This window comes from Bacillus rossius, chromosome 2 (genome assembly GCF_032445375.1).
Source record: "Bacillus rossius redtenbacheri isolate Brsri chromosome 2, Brsri_v3, whole genome shotgun sequence".
Lineage (NCBI taxonomy): Eukaryota > Metazoa > Arthropoda > Insecta > Phasmatodea > Bacillidae > Bacillus > Bacillus rossius.
Genome location: NC_086331.1, coordinates 123,849,809 through 123,877,397, shown reverse-complemented (window position 1 = coordinate 123,877,397; position 27,589 = coordinate 123,849,809). Strand labels below are relative to the sequence as shown.

The 27,589-nt window shown below is 33.4% G+C and overlaps 1 protein-coding gene across 4 annotated transcripts in view; it reads left to right on the top strand.

Annotated features, from left to right (window-relative positions):
- LOC134529751 (calcium/calmodulin-dependent protein kinase type 1) overlaps positions 1 to 27,330 on the top strand; it is a 111,299-nt gene extending 83,969 nt beyond the window's left edge. For 3 of the 4 annotated variants that reach the window (XM_063364147.1, XM_063364146.1, XM_063364149.1), the window contains one exon: positions 19,437 to 27,330. In XM_063364147.1, coding sequence (XP_063220217.1) covers positions 19,437 to 19,574 — 138 coding nt within the window. In that variant the 3' untranslated portion in view covers positions 19,575 to 27,330. The remainder of the gene's footprint in view (positions 1 to 19,436) is intronic. The other variant, XM_063364148.1, reaches the window with a different exon arrangement.
- The last annotated feature ends 259 nt before the right edge of the window (positions 27,331 to 27,589 follow it).

Below are 27,589 nucleotides of genomic sequence, written 5' to 3'. Positions count from 1 at the left end.
ATGGAAATATATGTGCATTTAATATGTAGTACTGTTGTGGCAAAACTAAAGAGTGCTAAAAAAATAACTTGTAAACATTAACAAAGGTACCTAGAATGCTATAATTTTTACAGAAAACCTTAAAGGATTTATAATTTAGGATAATTTTGTAAGTCGAGAATAAACATTTTAGAGAATCTTGGAGTATAATCCAAAGTTTTTTTTATTTTTTTTTATTTTGTGCAATGCTTATTCTAAGGAACAAATATTTTGGGTTATGGTCTAAATATTAGGGGTGCGAGGTTTATTCGAGGGAGCAGCTTATTGTGGTAATTATGGTATTCAATGAACTTTAGGGAGGAGATTTGTCAATCATAGGTGTGAAAACTGCATCCTTTATTACAAGTATCAGCGTGTAAACACTGCAGCCCCCAGTACTAATGCCAGATTCCCTACATGCAACTAGATTAGCAGCATTATCTCTTACAAATAAATGTACATTTTCTTTCAATCCTCACAATTCCAAGTGACTACAAATAAATTCAGAAATATTTACAGCATGATGTTATGAGTAGCAAAATGGTAATACTTAAGACATATATTTTGTCTTTTCCACTCTTTGTTGATTAAATGACAGGACAGGGTCATAAAATCTTGTGATGCTTGGGACCACATATCAATAGTGAATGATGCAATTTCCATCTATGCAGGAACTTCTTTAAGTCATTCAGCTGCAACATCACATAGGTCTGCAATGTCTTGACAAAATTGTTCTACCTTGGTCCGAAGAAATTAAGTAACTTTTTGAAACCTTTGGCTAAAAATTAAACTAGTATTGAATTCTGTAAAAATGTACATTATCCAGTATAAATTGCACATCATATAGAATTGCACATCTGACTGAACTCTGCGCACCTTGTAAACTCAAAATGCCAAGGATCATGTGACTGCCAGAAACATGTGCTTTGTTTACAAGCCCATAATTCACTGAAGTAGTAGCACTGACCATGGAGATGCACTCTCTGCAAATTGTAATTGTAACACACCATTGTACAGTAATTGTAATATGCTGATAAATAAAAGCCAGTACTAATATTTTCCTAAAATTCAGATAGGTTACTAAATAAATCCAAAGTTACCTTTGTTCTTCACAATTCTGAGTGGTAACAAGTCATTGCAGATAATTTTGTCTATCAAATTTGTTATCTTTGGAGGGGAGGAACCTTTTTTTTATAACATTTCATAAACATTGTAAAAATTACATTTACAGCAAATTTTACTTTTACATGAACGTGTTCTTGTTGATTCACTTAAGTATAGCAAAATAGTGTCCACATTACTGTCAATATAATTGTTTTAATATTCAGGAGGTACTCAAACATTGTCTTCGCCATTCTTGTTCGTACGGCATTCCACCAATTGTTTTTGATTAGTTTTAGAAAATTGAAACAAGAAATTTGCATATATTGTGGAATGAGAATACTCTAAATGCAGCTTCAAGTTTGTAGTACTAAATGACCACGCCATTTTTCCACCTCATGGAACTAAACATTTACAAATGTTGCACATAGCCTTACTCTCATCTGTACAACTGATTGTGAAAAACTTCCACGCTTTACTTTTATGTTCATTTTGTATTGTCTTATACCAAAACAAACGTACAACAGAAACAAGAATATCAAACCTGTGGCATCGTGAAAACAAGCACTGTATAAACATTCATGCTTTCCGGAAAGTGATTTCTTTATTTTGCCAAAAGTCGTTAGGCAGATGATAAATATGAATAATAAATATTGTGAATTATAAAATAGTGATAAATTATTCAGAGAAAACATTAGGAACTTCTTGTAGTAAAAGAAATGAATTCAGTTCCGGAAACATAAAACAAGGGAAAAATTGTTATGGTTAATGCAAACAAACTACTTGTTTTTAGTTTATATTAATTATATAGTTGTAATTTAACGAATCATTGGGAACTCTCATTAAAATATATATAAATATATATTTTCATATGTAAAATGTTGCAATTACATTAAACTCTCAATTATCCTAGTTAATTGGGGCCCACTGATGCCTGGATAATCCTTATCACTGTAAGGGCTGCCCTCGAATTAGGGCTGCACCATATTTTTGTCTACAGTAGAATTTTAAACACAAGTGAAGTCTTTGTGTAGTGTGTCTCGGCTCATAATAATACGACACTGTGTCGCCACACTGTCTTTCTCTGGCTGCTGGAAATTCAGCTGTCACCCAATCCTCCCCCTTCCCTCTTTCTTTTATTTATTTATTTAATTTTCTACCTCTCAGCATTAAGTTATTCTTTCTTCTCAGTTCCTTGTCCTTTCATCAAACTAGCACGCAGAGAAACTTGTGCCAGGCTGGAGGAATATATAAGTAGTACTTCAGTACACCAGTTCTCCTAGGCATGCTTGTCACAGACCTAACATAAGAATGTTCCCATAAATCAAATATGGATGCAGCAATACATGCGCATCTTAGAGAGTCGTGGTTGCAGTGTTCATCTTGAAATGTTGCTGTTACAAGCTGGGGAAATAAATAGCACAAAAAAAATGTATTGTTGGCATCATGGAAACCTGTCATGATAAGACATCGAAAGATTGCTTTCGTGTACATTACTAGTTCACTGTCATTTAAAATGGCCGAAGAGGGAAAGTTAACTGAACATTGCTCAAGATAAGATTCCGCAAACCGTGCACACACAAATTCTTGCTTTTTTTTTCTGGTGTCCCTTCCTCCAGCCGAATGTCGGCCAATCACATCACTCGCCAGGTGCCTGCCAGGTCAATAGGCGTGTGGAAAGTAGCATAGCGCACATGTGAAACAAACAAGGTAGAGAGTGGAGACATAAAGCAGCAGTCTGGTGGGCACCCCCCTTGGGTTTGAAGTGTTACAGTCCTGTGAAAACGTCACGTGAAAACAGCAAAGAACTGTCATTTTAAGTTTTTGTTTTAATGAGAAGTAACCTTGTGATAACAAGTTAAGGCAAAATGTAAAGTAAAACAAATTCACAAACTCTGATTTTCTTTTCTTTTCTTTTGTGAGTCTAGTACAAGTAAACATTTAAGGCCTCAATATAAGGACAGCTTTAATAATACAGTTAGCTTCTTATCAAATTTACGACAAATTCTAATTGCAGACAAAATTACTTATCATATACAAGATCTTTAAATCACAAAAAAAATTTAAAAGGATGCCCAATTAAAAATGAATATATGACTTTAACTTACTTGACAAAGCAGTAAGCAATCTGAGAATATGTACACTCATAAAAATGACTATATATGGTCTTCAATTAGTGAGATATTATTCTAGAAGAATATACATTATCATAAGGTAGTTATTTAGTATATTTAATAATATTCTATAATATTACTGGTAGAATAACAAGAATGTACAAAACGCAGGCTGTCCAGGGAGGGCATAATAGAAATAGACTATTTTCAGAATACTAAGGCCACAACCAAGTAGGGAATCAAGGATTCAAACCAATCAAACCCTACAGTTGTTTAATAGGGTGAAAGATCCAGCACATTAGACGGTGCTTTTCAAGTCGGTAATGACTTAAAAAATGTGTAGCATTTTTCCGTGAGATGCATTGATGTTAATCGTGGCAAAAATTATAAGATATGTAAAAATCACAGATACAATATAAAATGCAGAACCAGTTAACCCAAAGAAAATTTAGATTGTGGAAACCGAGAATGAATTCAAACAAGAATTACAGAGAAAAACTAAACTAAGACTACATAGTTTGACCACCACAAACCTATTGTAAACACTGAAGAATTACTTAAAGTTTGCTATGACTCACCTCACTCGTACTTGTTGTGATGATTTTGTACAAAACTCGTGCACAATCTTACCAGAACAAGAATGAATTAGGGGTTGAACCATATTTATGTGAGTCGGGCGCACGTGTTATTTCTGCGCACACCCGATGACCCCTGGGAGGGGTAGTCATTAAAAAGAGAGGACAAGAGCAACACACAGGGTGGAGGAGGAATAAGGCAATACCGAGGAGGACACCGATGTGCCACAGAGTTCTCTGCTGGGAATGTTGAAATGTAAGCGGCCTGGTTCAATGTAACAGTCACTACAAAGTATAACATTATGAATTCTTATTTATTATTCTTGCAAATCACTGTCTTCCAGTTGGTAAATTTAAGTTGGGATTGGCTTACTAGTTACAGGTTTTTTATTGGTGTGCATCCTACTGAGATTGATAAAATTGTGTTTTGGTAGTTTTGTTTTTATATACCGATTTTCTTATAGTCCTTTTGCCATTTATCAATTATCTTATGTAGACTTTGAAATGTCAAGTAACAGCTGGTAGTTTACAGTCCATTTGTTTCATGCAGAGTGAAAATTGAGAGTGCTTTTTGTTACGAATTTATTGCATTGCAGTCGAAGAGATGTGGAAGGAGAGAGATTTTAATAAGGTGAGCCTTAGGCCGAGGTAGCACATCTGTAGAAAACTTATTTTTTTCATGTATTGATTTTTGAATTATACTTGCAGTTTTCTATTACCATTAAAATAGTAGTATCATTATTTCCGCATGAGATGCTGCTGTGCAGTAGGTAAAATGTAATGAACAGGAGAAAGTTAAATGTAGGTTTGATGTCTTATTATAATACTCTATTACATGGTGGCCACATGTCCTTAAATCCTTGAAAAGCAGGAATTGTCCTTGAATTTAACTGTCGTTGGAAAATCTGGAAATGTGCAGGAATTTTGGCATGTGTCCTGGAATTTTATTGTTTCTTAAAGTTTGTTTGGCCCATACAGCAAATAAATATTGTATTAAATCTATGTTTTAGTCTGAGCCAAGTCTGTGTAATATGCGATAATTGAGATATTGATATAGGAGCGATGTTGGTTTCATTTTTTCAGTATTTATGCATATGTGTCCGCATATGGCTGTGTTTCTTGAAAAACATTATGTGTTTCTAATGTTTTATTATATTTTACTTATATCAAAATTCCGGTACAAATTTACTAGATTATCAAATTTTCGTAAATTCCAAAAAAACAGCACATAATGGCTGACTTCTGACCAGTTAATTTTTCCGTCACCGAGCGATTATGTTTGATAATGGCCATGCAGTGCATGTAGACGCATAAAAACGTTCTTAAATTTGCAGAAAAAGTAAGCATGTCTATTAAATTCCTTTCTTTTCTGCTTTTAATTTTCAAGCTAGCATAACATTTTTTGGCAGAATTTGTTACAGCAAATTTAATAATTCTTTTACATCTGAACGTATTTATAGGTTTTATATTGTCCTATCAAAATAAGCAACCTAACTTGTTTGATAACCTGATAAATTATCATTATTAATGTTTTTTTTTATTGTGCTTCGTTAATCCTGAAATATGTACTCCAAACATGTTTAATGTTTATAAATTCATATGAATTTTCAATGCTTTTAGTGGAAATAATTTACCAATCATTGTATAAAATAAATTTTCAGATACACAGTAATGAAATTTGTAGTCAAATCTTATATTATGTCAAAACACTAGCTTGACACAATTCATTGCTTATGATTTCAATGGTTTTTAACACACGTTGGAGCAGGTGTGTTTCTAATTATATATGTTGATAATTTTCTTGCAAAAACCAATCAAAATTTAAATAGTCTATAATTATTTTGTTTTAAGCAGGAATGCATGGAAGTTTTTTACTTGAAGTAACACTATGAAAATAATACATTTTAAGAATATTCTGCAAAGAAAATGGTTTTACTATTAAAAAAAGTAAGAATTAAATTTTTTGGTTTTCAGTTATAATGTCTCCACCGTAGCAGATTGTAGGATTCATGGCTGTGTGATCCAACATTTTCAAGTTGTTTCATTTGAGTATAAACTGTTGCAAGTGTGGGAAAATTAGCCTAAGTCACATATTTATGCAAAATATTATAAAACTACTGTGTGTAGTATTAAAAATTTTGTCAAGTGCCTGCAGTTTGAGTGTAATTTACCATCATCAGAAAAAAATTGTACCATAATCTCGAACACCATGTGGATGTGTGGAGGGTGAAGTGAAGAACTCTACCATCAGCAATGTTATCTTCATGCATGGCATGCACTCCTAGCAAATAATGTTCATGCTTTGAATTATTTTCATCATTTTTCTTTCATTGGCTGAACCTCAGAAACACAATTTTGGTCCTTCAAATCCTTGTAATAAGTATCCTTGAATTTATAAATCATATAATTGTGGCCACCCTATATTAACATAATACCATTTGTAGTTTACAAGCTTTCTTTTTTTATCAAATTATTTGGTGAGTTTATGTGATCAGTAAAGTTTTTTTTTTATAGTTTTAGCTATGCAACTTTTGATGTTTGGATAACAATTGCCCCATGTGGTAGCATTTTGTTTTTTCATATTTCTATACCAATGAATGAGGATGTATACCTTTCTGAAAATAATATACATATATTTGTTTAGAGTTGCTTTATGAATGTTTAAAAATTATGTACACTGATTTTTCTGAATGCATACCATTGTAACATTCTTTTCTGTGAGCTTACAAATTAAGAAATAATTTAGCATGTAAAACATAAATGTTGTTTCAGAAAAGTAGTTACAACTCATAGAAAGCAGTTGATAATGTTTTAAGCCTAATTTTTCAGGAAGAATTTTGTTGTTTATTTCTCATTGTGCATGAGCATGATAGTTATTTAGTAATAAATTTTAGTAGCAAGACTTACACTCAACAGAGGCTACTACATCAAATCTATTTTATTTCAGAACATCTTTCATTGGCTAGTTGATGTACAAATTTTTAACTAACAAAAAATAGTGTGGTCATGTCTGAAAAATTGTAGTTTTTGGTGGTATGGTTACTATGATTGCATTAGATTTTTGTAGCATATTAATTGAAAAAAAATTACTATCAAAAATACTTTAATGGTGATTACTATGTTTTACAGTACAAACCCAGTAATCCATTTTAATCAAGGAAGATTGCACTGATTAGTATAAATTCCAAAGAATATGGTATGAGCTAACAAATATTTTGACTAAATTATGTAATAAATGATTATTGTTTATATGCTATTTTATTATTAATTTTTCTGAAAAACTTTTGTAAACTTATATTTTGTACTGTATCAAAAATAATTATTACTACAAATGTAATTTTTTTAACTTTCATGAAACTTGTAGTATATATTCTACATATGTACATGTCCTGGAACCTGGATAACATATATAATCAGTTTTTTCCTCACTTCACACCTTGCTAGCTAGCTATGCCTGTTCCTGAAGTGTGGTCTGTAGTGCAGTTTGTGAAAGGCTGTAAGATGAGCACCCTCGTAGAAGCAACCATGGCATTGCTAGAATTGTAACCAAATGTGAACCCTAAAACCTTTAAGGTAACCGTTTATAACCAGGAAACCTTGGATAAGAAATACAAAAAATCTGTGTGAACTTTAAAGTTTGCTAAACAGTTGTGGCTACATAATTCTTATATAGTTCATGCATGAGTGATCACTTAATAGCTGGTGCATTGCAGTTTTATATTATGACTCAGGGTCTTTCCAAGTTGTGAGCCCAGAAAACTGAGTAAAGGCATGACATTTCAAGTAAAAGGCTGATTGAGTGCTTTATTAATTACTGTGTTGTAGCAGGTGATAGGTAATAGATTATTTATTTATGCTACTAAAAGGAGTTTATTATTTTATTTAATAGAAAAAATGAGAATCTTTCTTAGTTTTGTCACTTGTAGTTAAGTCAGACAAGTTATATTATTTTTAAGGAAATAAAGGTATGTATATTTTAATTCCAAAATTGAGTTATAATATAAAATGATTGTAATATTTCTCAGAAATAGTTGAAATGTAGGGTGGGCAGTAATTTTTGTGATACATGCAACATTCCTTTTATTAATGGTAGTGACAGCGATGAACTATTTTTTAGAAAGGCGATTTCAGCAGAGAGTGCTCAGCAAGCATGTAGAACTTAATTGATGTTGCATTCCTAGACAAAGGATGAACATTGGACTGTTGTTTGTAAATGTGATTGTTAGACGTCTGTCACTGGAATTCACACAGAAACCACAACAGTCAACCATGTTACTACCATTGGGAAGGGCGCATCTGTACTACCCACCCTACAGTTCCAACCTGACACTCTGAGACCATCTTTCTTTTCCTTCTTTGAAGAAGGTGCTGGGAGAGTGCAAGAAGCTGCTGTTTGTTGACTCATACATAAGCAGGACATGGAGTTCCAGCTGGTGTTTTCCAGCCTTGTGAAGCAATACCATTAATGCATTAAATTAAATTAAGACAGTGAATATAAGTAAATATTGAGAGAATGCCTCTTCCTGACCATATCATAGTCTGTCTCTAGAATAAATATTCATACAGATGGCAGACTAGAGAAATTAATATTCCAACTATACATCATAATTAGTTTTAACAATCTGTCCAATATAAATCCAGTAACATCTAGGCCTGTGTGAATAACAGTTTTTTGAGTTCGAATTGAATACAAATACAAAATTATTCGTGAATACGAATGTTGAATTTCAATATTAAGAATAATATTTAGACTCCCATTAAAAATTTTTTTTCACATCATGTAACAAATTCTGGAAAATTAGACAAATTATATAAAGTGAAAGAAAGGTTTGGCTGAGTTAATTCAGCTACAATAATTTTATGGAAAATGCTTGTGCTGAACAGGCGCTTGTGGAATTCACCAATAAGAGTCAGGGATTGAGATGCCCAAGTGTGCAACTCGATTGTTGTGTGATGCAAAACAGGTTGGTCGACCCTAGAATTCGACAACAGCCCGAATCAACTTCATAGTGCACGACGAAGTTGTCAGTCAGTACCTGCATTAAGTAAGGTTTTATTTTTAGGTATGGGGATAAATTAGGCAACAAAAACAAGCTTTCAGATTGCAGCAATGGCCCGTCAGAACCACAATGGTGTGACCAACCTGCCTGTGGTAGGGTGTCAGCTGCAGTGTGACTGCAGGGAGTGTGACAACCAACTGCAGTGAAATTTATATGGTCTTCCTCCACCAAATGTGATTCATCTTTCTCCAATTACTTGCAAGCTATTGCGACATGCCCAATCTTATTACATTTCTGACATTTAAATTTATCTCTGGGAAGTGGGCAAGTTCTAGCAGTATGTCCCTTTTCTGCCTGTGTGAAGCAGGTCACATTCTTGCTGGGCGTAAAACTAACAGATGGAGATGCACATTTGAACGATTGGTTGCACTGGCATGAAGTTTGTAAACTTTGTCCATGCAAGAATTCCTAATCTCCAAAACATTCGCTTCTGAAAAGTTCAAACATTTGCACTATTTCTAAAGCCTTTGTGGTAGCCAACTCTGTCTCAGAGAACAATTTTGGCTGTGTGTCAGCATTGCCCAGGCCACAAACAAATTGGTATAGTACCATGGTTGTGGCTTTCCGGCAAAATTATACGGCTATGCTAGACGTTTAAACTTGGACGTGTACACGACAACATTCTCAACTGGCTTCTGATGTCTGTTGATGAACTTACTGTAAACCATGGGGTTTACTTTGGGTGCAATGTTACTGTTCAAAACGTTGACGAGCTCGACATGTGTACGGTCACGCAGGGTCTGAGGCGCAGTCCAGTCCTTTAGTCACGAATGGTGTGGTTGTCCAGTATTTCGATTAGCAACCCTCACTTATGGTCATCAGTCACGTGCCTTTTTTAATCCAACCAAAATTGAAAACGTTCAAGTTGTTCAGCCTAGGGTTCTGGGTGGGAATGGTTGTACTTGGTGAATGACGACGCCATGTTATAACGCGATAGAACCTTCACTGAATGTGGATGAAACACATGTAAATCAATAATGTTTCCCTCACACGAATCAGTGCTTCGTGCATCCTCATCACCATTGTATAGTTTGGTTTTCATCATGGTGTATCACAAAAATGCTACTTATTCCTGCGAAATTTCCGGCGTAAGTCCTCACTCCCTCGTCCGACATCCAATCATGACATCCTCACTGTTGCCAGCTGTATGTCTGCCCAAAACCGGCACTGTTGCCAGGTGTATGCGTGGCCATAACAGGTTACAAAATAGTGTTACAAAAGGACGTTGCAAAAATCGTTACACATAGCCTTATAAAAATACAATACTCATGGTTGCTACAGGACTAGAAAATCGGGGGAAATGAGGAAAAGTCTGGGAATTCAAAACTGTCAGCACATTCTTGGAAAATTCAGGGAAATCACAATCTATTCCTGGAATTTCTTCTTGTGCTGACAAAAGTGAAACTGAAAATACAGCTTTTGTTAATACTCTCAAAATACTGATGATTTTCCTTCTTTTCGTGAATTCTATGACTTTTTTCAGTAAACATGATTCTACAAAAAAAAAAAAACATATTTACATGTTTTTACAAAAAAAAACATATTTACGCTTGTTTACATACAAGTTTGGCAGCCTTTACTCAATAGTTTCAGGAGAATCTATAGAAATCGTTCGCAAAAACACGTATTTTGATCTCAAAACTGCGTTAATTTTACCACGCGGCCATTCATTTTGATAGGCTTATATCATCAATGAATAATCCGACGCTGAATTTATTTACAAAAATTCTGGAGACTTCCATCTTTAACGCCAGCCTACATATGATTCTCGGCTATCTGTTGCAGAATGGGCATTTCACGTCGCTGTCAAGTTTTTCCACTGTTCCTTCCTACATCATAACCCTCTAGTTGCAACACTTGCTGAATATGACATTTATCAGGTCAAACCTCACCCTCGTATTAAGGACTCGCTGAAACAACATCCTCCTTAACAGTACTAATAATCATTGATGACCCCAGAGAATTGTTAAAAGAGCTTGTTCTGTTTTATATTAGTGTTGGTATTAAAATTGTGTATATTGTGTTTCTTTTTTACACCAGGTCTTGTCTATGTTTAGGTTTTCTAATCACAGATATTATTCTTTAAAGAGACATATAATTGGTTTTTGTCGTTATGTTTTTTTTACAAAATATCATAAAGAATGATCCATAATGAACTAGTAAAAAAAATGGATTACCAAACAAGACATAAAGTTTCTGTTTTATATTTAGGATGTTGAAATTACATATAATTTTTATTATGCAGAAAATTTTTCTGCTGTATATGGTTTTGCTAAGGTTTTTTTTATATATATTTTTCCCCAAACAACAATTCCTTTACTTTAAGTCAGACATATTAATTATGGTTGTATATTATAGAAACATGTGTGCGTGGAAAGAGCATTGTAAGGCTGGGACACACATTTTAATATGTATGTAACCTAAGTATTTCCTGTATGTGAATAATAATCTGAATCTGAAAAATCTTAATCTGGAGATTACCAGCTTGATTAATAAAGATAAAGTTACGAAAAGTTATTCAAAATAGCAGACTATTTTTATCATTACCAATAAAATTTGAATGAAATTTTTGTTTTGTTAAGGATATCAAGACTTAAGTATTTTCAAGGAGAATATATTTGTGATTTCTGCAATGTTAGTTTAGACCGGATGCGTAAGTAGGGCTTCTGTGTTAATATTAAACAAAACATATTAAATATGGAAAACCAGACCGCACATGTTTGAATGCCGGAAATCATCCAGAAATTCAAAACTAAAAAAAAATTAAAGTTAAAACAGCATGATGTGCTACGAAGTGTGGCATGACCATAATGAGAAAATCTGCAAGGGCATCGGTATAAAGTGAGTGACTTGTTAAACTAGCTTTCAAAATCAAGTAGCTTCAACTTATGAAACTGGCAACCTCAAGAAACACAAAATAAATAATTATAGTTTATATTATTTGTAATTTAAATTACATTACAGATTTGGTTATACTAGTGTTAATCTATGAAGTACTATTAATTTTTCATTATGACATCAAATTTTAGGTTTGGTTAGCTGTAATAGGTAATTCATAACAAATCTTTCAAATGTTTTTTTTAAGTATTTTTAATGTGGCTAACCTAGCCTAACCAAAGGTCTTCACTATTTAAAATATTTTTAATGCAGCCAACCTATTTCAACTGATTATTATGGTTTCACACTAATTGTAACATATGAGCTAACCTAACCACTCAAGAATGGTAAACTACTGGTAAACAATTTGAATGATTGTAAATGTGTCTGGAAGTAAAAATGCAACTTATAAAATTTCCAGAAAAGAGGCTTGCCTTCAAATTTACCAATAATAAATTTCAATGGGTTGAGTTCTACTGAGTAAAACCATATTATAGGTGCAGTTGGAAGTCATTTGCTAGTGTTTTCTTCTGATAAAAGAGGTTTTATAATGTAATTATTAATTTATTTTGGTATTCTTACATTTTAATATGAAAAATGGGACATTTGAACAGTACATAAAACCTTGGCCTGCAGAAAAAGCATCAACATCAAATGGTCCCTCAGGATTGTTTGTTTCTGATAGGTCAGAGAAATTTGTTAATTCAGGTCTGGAAAACCTGGAAAAGTCAGGGAATTTTGTAATTCCAAGCTTGTAGCAACCATGGGTACAGAAATACAGTACCAAAGAAATATGTTACAAAAGTGTGGCCGGCCGTGGTAACATTACATTATTACTTTAAAAGACTCTGATTAACAAAATGTATAGAAGAACTCTTAAACAAATTAGATTTAAACACTAGGTCAAACGATGCACTATGTTCGCTCACACTAGAGCAAGTGAGCTAGATGCCAATTTTTTTTCCCTTTAAATTCACATGTTGGTAGAAACTTATCCTCTTTCCAGCTGCAAAGATACTATGGGCATCATGAAGTGGTGAAAGTTGGAAAATGAGCCCAAAAGGACAAGGCCAGGCGATCATGAGCCCACAGGGGTCCGTGTCAGGGTGTAGAAATTTGGTTGCCGGACCACCCAAAGAGATGAACCGGGGGTGACGTTGGGTTGTTGGCAGTGCCAAGAGATGGCGTGCAGAGCTGAGCAGTCATAAGACCTTGAGGAGAAGGGAGTTCAAGTCGTGGTGTGCCCTGGTGGTTGAAACGCCAGAAAGCACCGTGGGCGCCAGTGTGGATGTGGCTCATCCCCTTGGGGGGAAAGGGGCATAAATGTCTGGTGCTCGCCTAACTGGAGGTGAGGGGACAGCACCCCGTGTTCCTAGAACTACAGTGAAGAAGGGGGAGGGGCGTGGGGAAAGAACGGTCGCCATGCTGGCGTATACCAGATGCGCCTGCTTCTCTGGCACGGACGGGCATCGAAACATAAAGCCTGTCTTTCCCTAGCAAGCCAGAACAGGAAATGCATGACAGTTGCAGAGCTGCGCTCGTGTTTTGGGTGAGCTGATGGGAGCGAGGAGCAGCTAGACAGCAACGTGCTGGCGATGCTGTGGGCTTATACGTGCAGGCAGGCGGGAGTAACTGCAACAAGCACTGACAGGGCAGCAAGAGAAAGAAACAGACTGTGAGGGAAAATGCGGAGACTAACCAGCCCGGTTAGTGGCCATGCCTCTGACAAGGAAGAAAAATTTCAATGCCTACTTAAAGATTAAAGAAACGAAAAATTATAAAAAAGTTGTGTGTATAACTTTACCAATTAACTGCGCAACAAGTGAAGTATTTTCTTGCAAAATTAAATATCGAACTGTCAGAACGCTCACGCTCAATGGTCTTGCGAGAACATTTCTTGGCTCACCACTGATTTTGTCTAGCCGGAGCGAACCGCATAATAAATCAGCGAATCAACTAAAGGGTTGCTATAACTAGTTTGCAATTAAATCTGAGATTTTGATACTGACTGTTATTTGGTAAATAAATGTGATCATTGTAATTCTGTACAGTAACAAGTTTTATAGGTAAACAAGCCTTGATATCTGGTTTGGAACTGTTTTCACAGTCTTTATAATACTAAATAAATATGAATCTGTGTTGTTCAAGACACAAATATTATTTTTGATTATCATGCTTATCATATTTTTGTCTACACAAAGGGTTTATTAATTTGTAAAGGTATTTATTTAACAGTAAATAAATTATATTAATAATTTTTTCAAACCTATTTTTTTTTGGTGTACATGGTGAGAGTATATGTGTATATGAAGGAACTGCAAGTAACGATAGCATGCACTGATAAGCATTCTACGGGAACACACAGGTCACTTCTGTGTATTATTACAATCACGGTGTAGTAGCAGAAAAACAAATGGACAGTTACGCAGCTTCACAGAGGTTAGAGCAGAACAAACTATTAAATATTCTCCTAAAAACTGCCTACATGCTACCTTCGACCCTCTATTTCTCTGGCCACCTCCCAGCCTCGACCTTGTGACCCCACGACCACAACACGACTAACATGTCCACCTTTTTTCCTTAGGAAGCACAAAGGGTGCTCACGTGACATTATTTTCAACTAATCAAAAAACTGAACAGAAAAATATCAACCAATACTGGCACATGGCAATAAGTCACGAGCCCATGCGTAAGCAACCTCTGTTTCTCTCCAATTCTTACGTGACTGGTAAAATTATTTCGTCAGCATGCCCAAATTCAAAAACAAAACGACTGCCAACTATACAACATAAAATATTCAAACATTTATAAAGAAATTGTAGAGTAAGAAAAAATAGTTAAAAATAACTTTAAGCTTTTTTTCTTCACAATTTAGTAAACAAACCACCCGAATTATTAAAAACATTAAATAAATACATACTCTGTTCATAAAATATGTGGCAAATGCACAAATATTTCTTTAAAGAATAATCAACTGTTATTTCCATCATATCAGAAAACCTAATCATAGTACTGGATATGATCAGACAACACAATTAATTGTTAAAAAACCTCATTTAGACAGTGGGGAGGGCAGAAGTCTGGGTTGCTACAAGATGTTTTTAAAAAAGAATATTAATATAGAAAGACTGATGGAAATAAACAACTTCAAATATCAAAATTGTTATGTATTAAAACTTGTTTATTTCATCAAGATTTATGTATTAATCATAAAAACTAGGCTTTTAGAAATGTTAAGATACAAAGTTCTGTGAACTTTTTTTCACAATTTTTTGTTTGATTACATATATAGAGTCATGGATTTTGATCCCAGCCATTTCGACTTTTGTTTTCCATGGTTTCTTAAATTCACCCGTGACATGCTGGGACATTTCCTTACTGTAAACCATGACCTATTCTTTTCCACCAGTCTCTAATGACATCGCTGTCGACAAGACCTTACACGCAAGGAAAAAAGCTATACGTTTAAATTTTACATACAGTAGAACCTCGTTAACCCGGATAAACTGGGGCCAGGGCCAATCCGAGCTTACAATAATCCAGTTATCCAGAGAATGCGGGGGAAAAGATAAACAAGTCATGTATGTACTTACCGAAAATATTTTTAATGGAGTTTAAAAATTATTTTCAGTACACTTTCACTTAAAACGCATAATATGTATTTGCACTGTACACACTAGAGGTAAAAACTAGTCAGTAATAAAAAAGGCAGTGAGCTTTTGCTGCCCCAGTTTTGTGTATTGCTTACGAGCAGCACAATCTTGCATCTGCTTTACCATTAGAAGCTCGTTTAGCGATGTATTGGCTTGACTTCTAGAATAAACAATGAATTTATCTATGTTTGCTTCTGCTTCTGCGTGGGTCATAACCACAGCTGGTTCAGCAACACTGTCTGAATCCTCTTCATTTTCATTTTCTGTAACACTGCATGATGCAATAATTTCTTCCTCTGTGTTCGCTTTATAACCTCTGTCATTGTCAATTTCCAACCAATGTATTTTTCATCAACATCGGAACAGCCATCAATATTTTGAAACATGTTTGTAAAATCTTCTTTCACACCTTTTTTTTTTCTTCTTCTTCAATCTTGTTTTCTGGTAAATCACAATACCAGGCCATAACTTTTTCCATAACTTTATCAAAGTTTCTGTTGTAACCTGGTCCAAAGCTTCCGCAATCATATAAAAAAACAGTCTTTACATTAAAAGATTTCACCATCTCTACCACACCATGCTCTCCTTCGTCCTATACCAGTTGACGCATTTGCCTTGTGTGCACTTTTTTTATTTCTGGTAGTACTCCTGGGTCCATCTGTTGGATGAGAGAAGTTACATTAGCTGGTAAAAACTTCACTGAAATGTCATCTTTGACTAGTTCATTAACAGACGGATGCAAAGGTGCATTGTCAGTCAGCAAAACTGCCTTGTTGGGAAGGCCACAGTTCTTCAAAAACATTTTTACTGATGGCACAAAATTCTTGAAAAACCATTGTTTGAAAATGTCACTAACCATCCAATCACTTTTTTGTGAGCTGTTAGCAACAAGCAATGAGTCTTGTTTGACATTTTTCAATACACGGTGCTTTTTATACTTCCATATTATGAGAGGATTTTGTGCTTTCCTGACGCATTACTGCAAGCCATTATGGTGAGGCGGTTTTTTTACCTTTTTTAATACCCTTTTGCTGACACTTCTAATTTGAGGCTAGTGTTTTACTCTACAACATTTGGTAAAATAAACTGGATTCATCTGCATTGTAAACTTGTTCTGCAGTCAGTTCTTCATTTTTAATAAAGTTTTCAAGCTCTTTTTAAATTTGTTTGCCACTTCAACATCACCTGACAAGCTTTCTTCAGTGATTGTAAGTTGATGCACTCCATACCGTTTTTTCCATCTGTCAAACCACCCCTGGCTAACTGTAAAACTCGGGGTCTCCATGGGACAACTTTTCGTTCAAACTCGATGCTTTCTGTTGGATGATGGGTCCAGAAATCGGCAAACCACGTTCTCTTTCAGCACCAAACCAGACCTACAATGCTTCAGCCAGATTTTATAGATTAGCAGTTTTTGCTTTACACCGATTATACAAACTGTCCTTAGAAATCATTTTGAAACAGAAGTCTTCAGTGCATTTTATGTTCATTTTTCAATCAGATACGGTCAATGTTCGTACTCCAAATGCAACAGCAATAGTCTTTAACTGTTCTCTCTTATCAATTCTTATCAATGCTTCCAACCTTATTTCCATAGTCATAACAATGTTTTACTTTTTGTCGCCATCATGAACAACGTGCTAATGAAACAGCACAACGATACTGTACCTCGACAGTGACACTAGGACAGCACGTGAATACTACCGAGATTGCAGTGCAACTGAGGAATTTTGTCTCTAGGTCACTGTCAAGGTCAAAGTTTCACCAGTTTGCTGCTTAGCAACAGCAGGTGGGGGGAGTGCAATGAACTAGCCCACTGGCAAGTGAATTCCAGTTATGTACCTACTGGGAATAGTGATTTATCGTCTGGAAAACAAGTTTTCATTTACTGAAAACAATTTTTTTTTCCAAAACTGGTTTGGGTTAACTTGGTTCTGCTGTACAAAAAAAATTGTTTTTCTGAAACTTGCAAATACTGTGTTGTGTATGTGTTTAGGTAATATGGAATCAGTATCTGCAGTATTGGTGTGTATGTATCAGCAATATCGGAATTTGTTAGATAAACAGTTGTCGTGGTTCCGGAGGGGGTGAATCGTCGACAGTCATGAATTTTGGCGCCGCCGTATGATAAGGGTACATGGACCCGGCAGAGACCCATGATGTCGCCCATGTGGGAAATGGGATTTGGCCCCTCCTAGCCTCCAATTATCGCACAGACCTGGCCCGCTCTCAGCTTCGGGCGTACTTACACATGACGAAGATGGTTGCACACTCCAGTGGGCTCTTAAAGGCGACCCACACGCCTGATAACTGGGGGAGCTAGCACGTGGTCAGTAAATAACACAGTGAACTCAGTACGGTTTATCATCATACTTCGACTTTAGGTTACACAGTACCCACGGCACAAACTGAGCTAGGCGAGATCCGGACCACGCGGTGGTCGCACAAGATGATACCGCTTAGCTGTCTGGCAAATTCCCGCTAAGGGTTATAAATTACTGAATTGAACAGTCTGCCGGCCGAGACGAGCCCCAAAAATAATATAAAAAAGATTGAGATTGAATTACGTTAACAGATGTAAGTTCAGTTGGGCGATGCAAATGGATGAAGTCCTCGGGGTGCGTATGCATCTCACCTCGACCGTTGCTAGTTGCAGACTGGCCAGAAGGGCTCACGCCCACCGGCGACGTGGCGTCTTGCGCCGAACCACAGATCCGTTACACTAGTTTAGTTATGTGCCGCGGGTAAACAAGAAAAACACTCTTAAAATACTAACATAAAAAATACATGTCCTCTCGTTACTTAGCTCCATGCGAACATACAGTTATTACTAAACTAACATATAAACAAGATCTAGGTTAGTTCAGTTCCGGTCCGCCATGGCACCGTTGTTGTACCGAAGCACTGAGCTTAAAGCGCCGTCTTCCGGTAGTTCGTGGCGTGCTGTTTGAAAACACACGACTACGTACTTCTGTAATTACATACCGGGAAGGAACGGGTGAAGGTCAAGGAAGGGAGTTTAGTCCAACCAGGCTTATGGGGTCAACGTCACAGTATTGGTTTAGTACTAATGTTATCTTTCATGCATAATATATAATTTTTTACAATTTGAAACTGTTAATTTAGCGTTATTAAAACCATCTGTACAAAATATAATGGATCTTTGACAATGAATGCATTATTGCATTTCATTTGGATAAGATTTTGGAGGAAACTATACAGGAATATACAGTAATTGTACAGGAATTTTTTTTATATGATTATACTACACACCAGGAGTGTACTCAGAATTTCATTTCTGGTGATTGAGAGGGGGAATAGAACTACTTGGTCCACTGTTGGCTTTCAATTTCTATCCTCGTGTTGGTTGGAATGATAGTTTCATGTACGCCTCTGCTAGACACGTAACACCAGTTCAGTTGGTCAAATTGATTATATTAAGCCAATCGTCAATGTGTTCGAGGTGAGGGTTATGTGTGTGGATTGACTCAGAATGGGATATCACCTCTTTCTACTCCACTGCTGTTAATTTAGTCTTGTTTGGCTTACAGAGAAACAACTTTAAACTGAAGAACATGTGCATACTCACTTTAAAACCTTGAAATATATGGTCACGTCTTCCCCCAATTCTTGAAATTGTTACACTGCATTTAGCAGGTAGCCCTTTGATAATTGTTATAGTATATACTTCATCAAACATGAGTGATATATCTGATGCCATCAAACAATAGGCCTTTTTTATGCATCATGTACAAAGGAATGTAAGCACTTTTCATGGAACTAACATTATGAAAATATTAATAATTTACTTGTCTGTGTGTGTTTTAACCAATTAATCTGTGATAAACTACAATGTTAATTTATGATTTTGTAGTTTCAAATATTTTCATTAGTAAACTTTATGTTGAAACAAGTGTGAAAATTTTATATTAGATATGTTTGTTGATTGATGTTACTATTTTATTCTTTAACAATAAACAGATGTGTTATTATTTAACACCAAACCCAAAGCTCATGTTACCGTTTTAATATTTTCAGCAAGCCTACCACGCAACAACAGTCATTCGACAAATGCAGAGGATGGCTTTAAGCGGTACCAGTAATTCCAGCCGTGGTGGACTTCTAACAGAAAATGATGATTTAGACTCGAGTGGCCATTCAGTTGATACTATTTGATTCCACGGTTACTATTACTGCAATTAAAATAACTTATCACATATTTATAGTATGTGATTCTCATGACTAGTTGTTAACTAGGAAAGCTGTAATTGAACATAATATACAATATGTTATATTCTTCATACACAATAAATTAAATTCACTTGCAAATTACTGTATGTATTTGGTTTCAGTTGGGGATATTATCATTGAAGTTTGGTGATTATTGTTGACTTCTTGCAAAGAGGATTATGATTGCATGTGTAGGAATGTTAAAAATATAACATTATTATAACTAATATAATGTATAGGAAAATATGTTACATACTTTTATTATATTAAAACAACCATATCATGGCTGTGCTAAGTAACACATTTCAATATTTGATTAGAAAGTTATCAGTAACATAAAAATTCCATGTTATAACTCATAAAACATTTCAACATAGAGTGTGTGACAGTTTTTATAAGTGTATTGTTAGTGTAAGTCTATAGTAAACTCTATGATGTGCTTTGCTCATTAATTGATTGATTTGATCATTGTTGAAGTTTTCATATTAAGTAAAATGAATAAGAGTGTAATATGTGATATATTTCAATTTATTTTTTTATTTAACTTATACATTTGAATCAAATTTGTTTGAAAATTTTCAATTATAGGATATTTTTCACTATGTTTAATTCTTAACTATAATCTGTTTTTATTTATATGTATCAAATATCATTAATATTTCTGCATTTCATTCAATTTAATGAATTATTTTGTAGTAAAATTTCTTAAAGTTCTTTTGTTTTTGTAAAACAACATATCATTGTTTAATTTATTTAGTTAAGATTTGAAGAACTTTTGAATTCCCATACCTATTTAAAATAAATAAATCATAAACAATTACGGGTGTGGTTTGTAAACTTTTGCCTGAAATAGTTTGTGCAACCACACTTAATTTTTTTTTTCTGTTTGATAAATGAGCTTCCATATTTATTCCTTCTTCCATTTAATTTTTTTGCTCTCTTTTTATGTCATTATTAATAATATATTGGTTTTTAATAAACTTTTTAGACTATATAACTATAAATATTCCAGTCATAAATTTAGTATTCTTATTATGGCATAGCTAGTGTAGTTCCAAAATCACGAAGTTTCTAGGTCATGTAGTGCTGTGTATTTTTCATTCATACACATTATGATCTGTGTCACTTTTAGTGTAACTTTTAGTAGTGTTATATAATGACAGGATTTGTATTGTCTGTAAAAAATTAATTTCAAGTAGGTACCTAAGTACCATGTAGAACTAATTTTATCTGGTACTTCTTTTTAGCAGCGTAAAATGTTTGTAAGGTCAGCATTACATCTATTTGTATTAATCTATGTTTTTATTTTATTTTATAATTTTAAGTTATATGACAGAATATTTGATTTTTATGTCATGGTCAAAATTGGCCATATGCATCTAAATCTTGTGTTTCATTATACCTAAATTTTTCTCATTCTTTGATCATTTAAAAAGCTGCTTACAGATTAAACTAACTGTTAAACACACAAAAAAGTTCAAAAACAAAATTGGGAAAATGTCCAGTGCTGGATGTTGATCTACATACATCCTGTTGGTCATTGTGGATTATAGTAATTGCTGTTATATTTTACTGCATGATTATTATTTGTAATTCAAATTACTTACTCTGCTTATTTTTGTATTCTTTTCATTTATTTTCTATGTTGTGATGTGTCATTATTATAGACACACATGTTAGAAACATAAATAGAGTCTGTTGTTCAAGTCTCCAGACCAATTTAACTCAGCATTCCCTGGCCACCTTTTCTGCATTACCGTGTTTTATCACATTATCATTGCACATTTTATGCTAAAATAAAGTTTGAAAAGTAGGGGTGCGATTTTTATGCAAGAAAAGCATTTTTGTTGAGGTCATTTTTCATAAAAACAAAACATGTTGCATTGAAAGTACGTTTAATTAAAAAGTAGAGTATACAAAAGTATGCCAAACAATTTCAATTAATTAGTCATGCAACAAAAACAAATTTTGTTAAACTCAAAATAAAAAAATTAAAAACGTGAGACGTGATTATAGAAATTTTCCAACAAGTATCGTCGTAGTACACACTAACCATGAAGGAGTGCTGGCTATCAAATTTAGTTTACTCGGCACAAGACAAAGTGCACATGTTGCATGCAATGGACGAGCTACTGATATCAATATTTGACTACGTGCGCACCCTCTATACGGGCATCAACGTAACCAAGCATGGTAATGCCAACTAGTGCTGGCTACATTTTTATACGCGCTACACAACGGCAATAAATAATTAAGGTTCAAACATTGGAAGACATCTTTAAAAGAAAATTTACACAGTGGACAACTTTGTATTTTTGTTAATTAAATAAGTAAGCAGTAATATTATAACGAATAATGGATTTCAACTTTAAAATACATCATTTTATGGGGGGGGGGAAGAACATTCTATGGAGAAAATAGTGGAACCGAAACATTTGACTGTATTGAACGGAAAATCGTATTCATGCGGTACATATTAAAGGAGTTTTTCTATAATTGTAATTAATGTATTTTCCCCTTTATAACTACCACACTGTCCGACAGCAACTTAAAAACAGATTACTGTAGCTCGGTACTTAGTCCTGTGATCTTTGGCAAGGTCATGTTTACTCCCTACGCAAAACACTTGGAATCTAACTGTGGGATCAAAAACATCATAAAATTTTTATGCAAGAATTTTTTTTTTACAAATTTTGACGCTTCAAAATAACAGTGCAACGATTATACAATAAAACACTGTAAATTTTTTTATTCCTCATAAATAAAAACTTATGTACCTCAACTTTTCCCTGTATACCAACCCTGTGTGCCTTAAAAAAATCTAACTTATACTTACTTTCACTAGCACATTCTAGTACTTATTTATTTGTTTCCCATTTTACCTACCAAATGTTCAGCATGTGTGTGCAACCAAACATTCAGTTATACATGTGCTGCAGTGTTCAGGGGCCTCTCCAGAACCAGGCAAGCCAAACAACCTGCCAGGTGTCGCACCTAGTTTCTTTTCCTTGTTTGTCCAGCTTTTTTTTTAAACATGGATGTTATTGGGAAAAGGAAGAATTGATTTGTTTTTAGTATGTATTTTTCAACAATACATTTCGATTTTGTGACAAAAACCTTCAAAAACTTTAATGCCTCATATAATGATGCAAGTTCATCGAAGTTTTATTATTTACATTTATGCAACTAAACCAGGCATGAGTTATCAGGAAAAAATATTCGTATTTCTTTTGTTAACAGTTTGGCTTAAAAGTGTTGTTTTAAAGAAATTATTTTCCAAATTTTCTGGGGGAATGTCCCCTGAACCCCCTTTTTCCTGGGGGCTATTTCATTCTCCCCATGCTTCCAGTTAGGCCCCTCACCAAAATATAAGGACCCTGCAAAGTCCAGGACAGTCGCTGGCAATGTGAACAGTCTATTCAACTTCCACAAAAGAACTAAATTCCACACAAACATTTTTTGTAAAAGATATTATAGTTCACTAATTAATGTTGGATTTAAGCAGATCCTTTTATAAGAAACATAATTTTAGCTCGTGCCAATCACATATCTTTTTTCTTTACCCATCTTAAGTATATAAGTATTTCTGCCCAAATAAAATAATCAGTCCACTAATTCTTATTTTTACTTTACTAGTTTATCTTGATTCCATTTTCTGTTTTCCTTTTACATTTCATTACCTTATTATTCTCACTGTATCATCAGCAAATGTATTAGTATGTTCCCTTGTATTGTTACATGTATTTAAGACTTTCCTTTTATCTCCTTTATTGCTTGATAGTATATGTGGAAAGCAACCTTGCCTTACTTCTGTTTGCATCACTGCTTTCTGATTTATTGACCATTAGGGGGGAATTCTTAAAATCTTTGTATATTAGAGTAGGCTGCTGTTACTGTGAGCTCTACATGGTTCATCTCTTCTGTTGTTTTTAGGGGTTTTATACACTTCGAGCTTTCTACAGCATGTCTTACAAACTATGGTTCAATTTCAAAAGTGATGCATATTTGTTTTATATTTTCAGTCCTTAGATATAAATATGTCAAAAATAATTTGTTGAGGAGAGGAGTTAGGGCCCATAAAAACTATTTCTGTCCATGCTAATGTGTGGCTAGTCCTCTTATTTCTGTGTAAAAATTCATGCTGATTTAAGATTTGAAACATTATGTTACATCAACATCTCAAAGCTTTTTTTTTTTATAAGTGGCTTTTTCCTTTACAGATTGCCTTTGTTACACATGTAAAATACTGATTTACGCAGAGGCCTAAAATATTTTTAAGTAAATAAGCTGTATAGTAACATTGATTTTGCAAAACAACTGTACCAAATATTTCATATTTCATGGAAAAGAATAAATGATGGAATGAAAAAAATGAGCAGCAGTATTATAGTTGCTATGTATGGTAGTTTGTAATTTATGTTGAGTTTCATAAAGATTTGTTTGAACATTTTGATGTTAGCACACATTTCCATAAAGATGAGGTAGAAATGTAATATAACAATGTGCAAAACCTTTCTATTTTTTTTTTTTTTAAATTTGTTTCAGCCGAGGTCCTGAATTCAGATTCCATTTGAGACAATTATTTAATTAAAATCTTTTAAATATGGTATAAGCTGTCAGTATACAATGAAAAAAAAAAACAATTCTCATGTCTTGGTCACATGGATGGTATGAGAGGGGTGTTCCAGAGTTACAGACCTGTCATTTGCAGCCGGTCTGGAGAGCATATCAGATAAAAGGATGTGAAACAACCAGCCGTGAAATTAAGTTTCTGTGAAGGGGGGGAAACGAGTGTTTTGAGGAAACCCATCTCATGTAATGCCCATCATACTTTCCAATTGCAGTTTTTGAACCTTGATCACTTTGATGAGAGCAAGTAGTCTGACAACTATGCCAATGTTATTTTAATATTGGAAAATTTGAGTTAAATTTTGTATTATATAATATTTTAAGCATTATTTTCACTAGAACAATATTTTTAGTAGGGTTTATGCCCAAATATTCCTGAAAGTGTAATAAGAATTTATATTACTGTATGCATTTTGCCTCTCAGTACTTTGTATCTTAGTTCCAATTATATAAAAATACTTACTAGTATTATCAGCTTGCAGCTTGGTCATTGTGTAAATTATTATTATTATTGCTTTTGGCAAAAATGTATAGAGCTATTGATAATTGTTTGCTTTGAGAATATATCAACATCTAAATGAAACTGTGGGAAAAAAATAAAAAATAAAAGGTTAACGTGCTTTACTTCCTTAAACATCAATATTGTGGATTTGGCATTTAAAAACAATTTAGTAAACTTTCAAGAAGTAGTATTTGTAACTTCTTGTGGATGAAAAATACTGATCTTTCTTGTCACTAATTTTAAAATACTTTTAATTACTCTAAAATACTCTCTGGACTGTTTCATATATTTTGTGCTACATAATTACATTTATTTTTTGTTCCTTTGAAGAAATTTGGTATTACATAAAATATTATTTATTGAATTGCTTTATAAATTTCTTAGTTAATTTATGGTGAGATTCTCTATTTTAATTTATATGATATTGATAAGTTGGTAGGTTTTTTGTTGCTTTAATTTTACTATCAACCAAATACATATTAAATAAAAGTTTTCTAATGTCAGTTGCCACTTTTTAAACTCCCAGTATTTGATGAGAGATGAATCCCACAAAAAAATGCTTATTTATGTATATTATTTCTTTTATTCCATAGTATACAGCTAATAGTAGAAATATATAAAAGAATATTATTTATAATATTTTTTTCATGATAGGTGCCATACAGTACAAAATTATCACTTTATTTTCAACCGAGTCGGTTTCATTATGAATGTAACATTCCATTTCATAAAACCATCCATGGAGTTTTTATTGTGATATCACGCTTGCATATAGTTGTTATTTAATGATTATCAAAATATGTGCTAGACTATCATGCCATCAAAGTTATTTGTATCCAGCTGATCTATTACCTATAAAATTTTAAAAATAGATTTGCCAAATCAATGGATGGTGTTAAAATATTTACTATAACTATATTTAATACTTATAACTAAGATTCTCCTAGTATTGAATCTACATGTCATTTGCTAAAACATTTTAAGCATGCAATATATATTCCTTTACCGCTTCCATAATTCTTAAATAATGGAACATACATTACGTATCATAGGAAGCATTTGCCTTACTTCTGTTTGTGCATGCATCAAATGGTAGCGTAAAAAAAATATGTACAGCATCATAATGTATAACTATTTTGGAAAGTTAATATTTTGGTAACTTAGAAGCAAATAATTTACTAGAGAAACCAACTTAAATGTTTGAAGTAGTTTATAGAATTGGACTTTAAATTGTGGGAAAATATTTTATCTCCAATTGTGGTGGCTAATGAGGTATCCATTATACTAAGACTGGAAAATATTTGTGGTCTCTATTATATTTAACTGATCTTCAGATGTAAGTGTTGAAATTGTTGGGTTTGCAGTAAATTTTATATTTGTTGTGCCTACTGTATGGTAATAAAAGATGTTTCTTTCAATTGTGTATTGTCTATACAGAATATTTATTTAATGTATGTTAACGAAACATTTTGTTAGAAACTTTTTGCTAGCTGCAATTATCACGTTCTATTGTTTAAAATAAGATGCATAATATCACATTAAACGTAACCACTTGGGATATATGTTCTTTCTATGTTAAAATTTGAGACATTTACTTTTGATTTATATTGTTGTCTCATATCAAATAGTGTATGTATTTTAATAATCTCCGCAAGTGGCACCTTAAATTCTCAGTTTCATGGAATCTCTTGTGGAGTATCTTAAGCATTCCAAGTAAACATTCAGTGTAAGTTATTTAATTTTTATGATAAGGTGTTTCTTTTGCACCTCAATATGCCATCTATTCAAGTCATGACAATGATTTTAGTATATTGGCATTATGGTGTATTTTGTTCTCAGTTATTATTTGCATGTGACTAATGCTGAAACATTAATCAGTTGCATAATATTTTTGATAGTACGTACAGGTGTTCTCATTGCATTATTTCCAAACATTTTAATTATATTTTAAAGGCTTTTCATAAGTTTGTTTTCTGTAGAGAATCTTTATGTATTATTGTCCTTAAATTAAAGAAAATGGACTTAGTGCAAATTTGTGACTTCATATGCAAGTAATTAAGAATGTGTTCAGTGGCTCTGTAAACACAGCAGTCGTGAATCTAGAATCTATTTTTCACATACTATATGTAATTCCAGAAACTTTTGACTGAAATGTTAGAAAATTAGTTTTTGTTATTACAGTAAAAAAATTAACTTTTAAGTTTTTTTGTTTGTAATCACTGATTAGTTCATATCTTGTAAAGATATTTGTTTAAAATAAAAGGGACTAATATGTTATGTAATAAAGGTAGTTTTTGGAGGAAATACTCTAATTTTCTAATTTATCATATGGGTTTTCCTTTATTTGTGGTGAATTTGTTATTAAAAAATATGTATTTTATGTATTTATACCTTTATTTGTGCCATTCCTTCTCATGTACAATTTGCTTCCACTTTGGTTGCATATTAATATGAATGTTGCTGGGGAAACCTCAAAAATGCTAACTTTTACCTGCAGAACACTTGTGGGGGTGTACATTGTTCTGTTGCCTTTAATGTATTTTGTTTTGAAAATATAAAATTTGAGATAAACACTTCTTTCATTGCATATTTTTTACATATATGGTTAACTATTTTGTAGTATCTTAACAAGTTCAGGTATTGTATCATGTTTGTTTCTAACTTATTTTCATATTGTTGTGAGTGTTATGAGCGAAACTTTAAAATTTATATTTTAACTGAAATTTACTAAATATTGTAAATTTTCCATTTACCAGAAATGTATTTTATTTTAAAAATATTATAGTTAGAGTCTTTATTTGCAGATTTTAAACATTGGCAGCTAAATAAG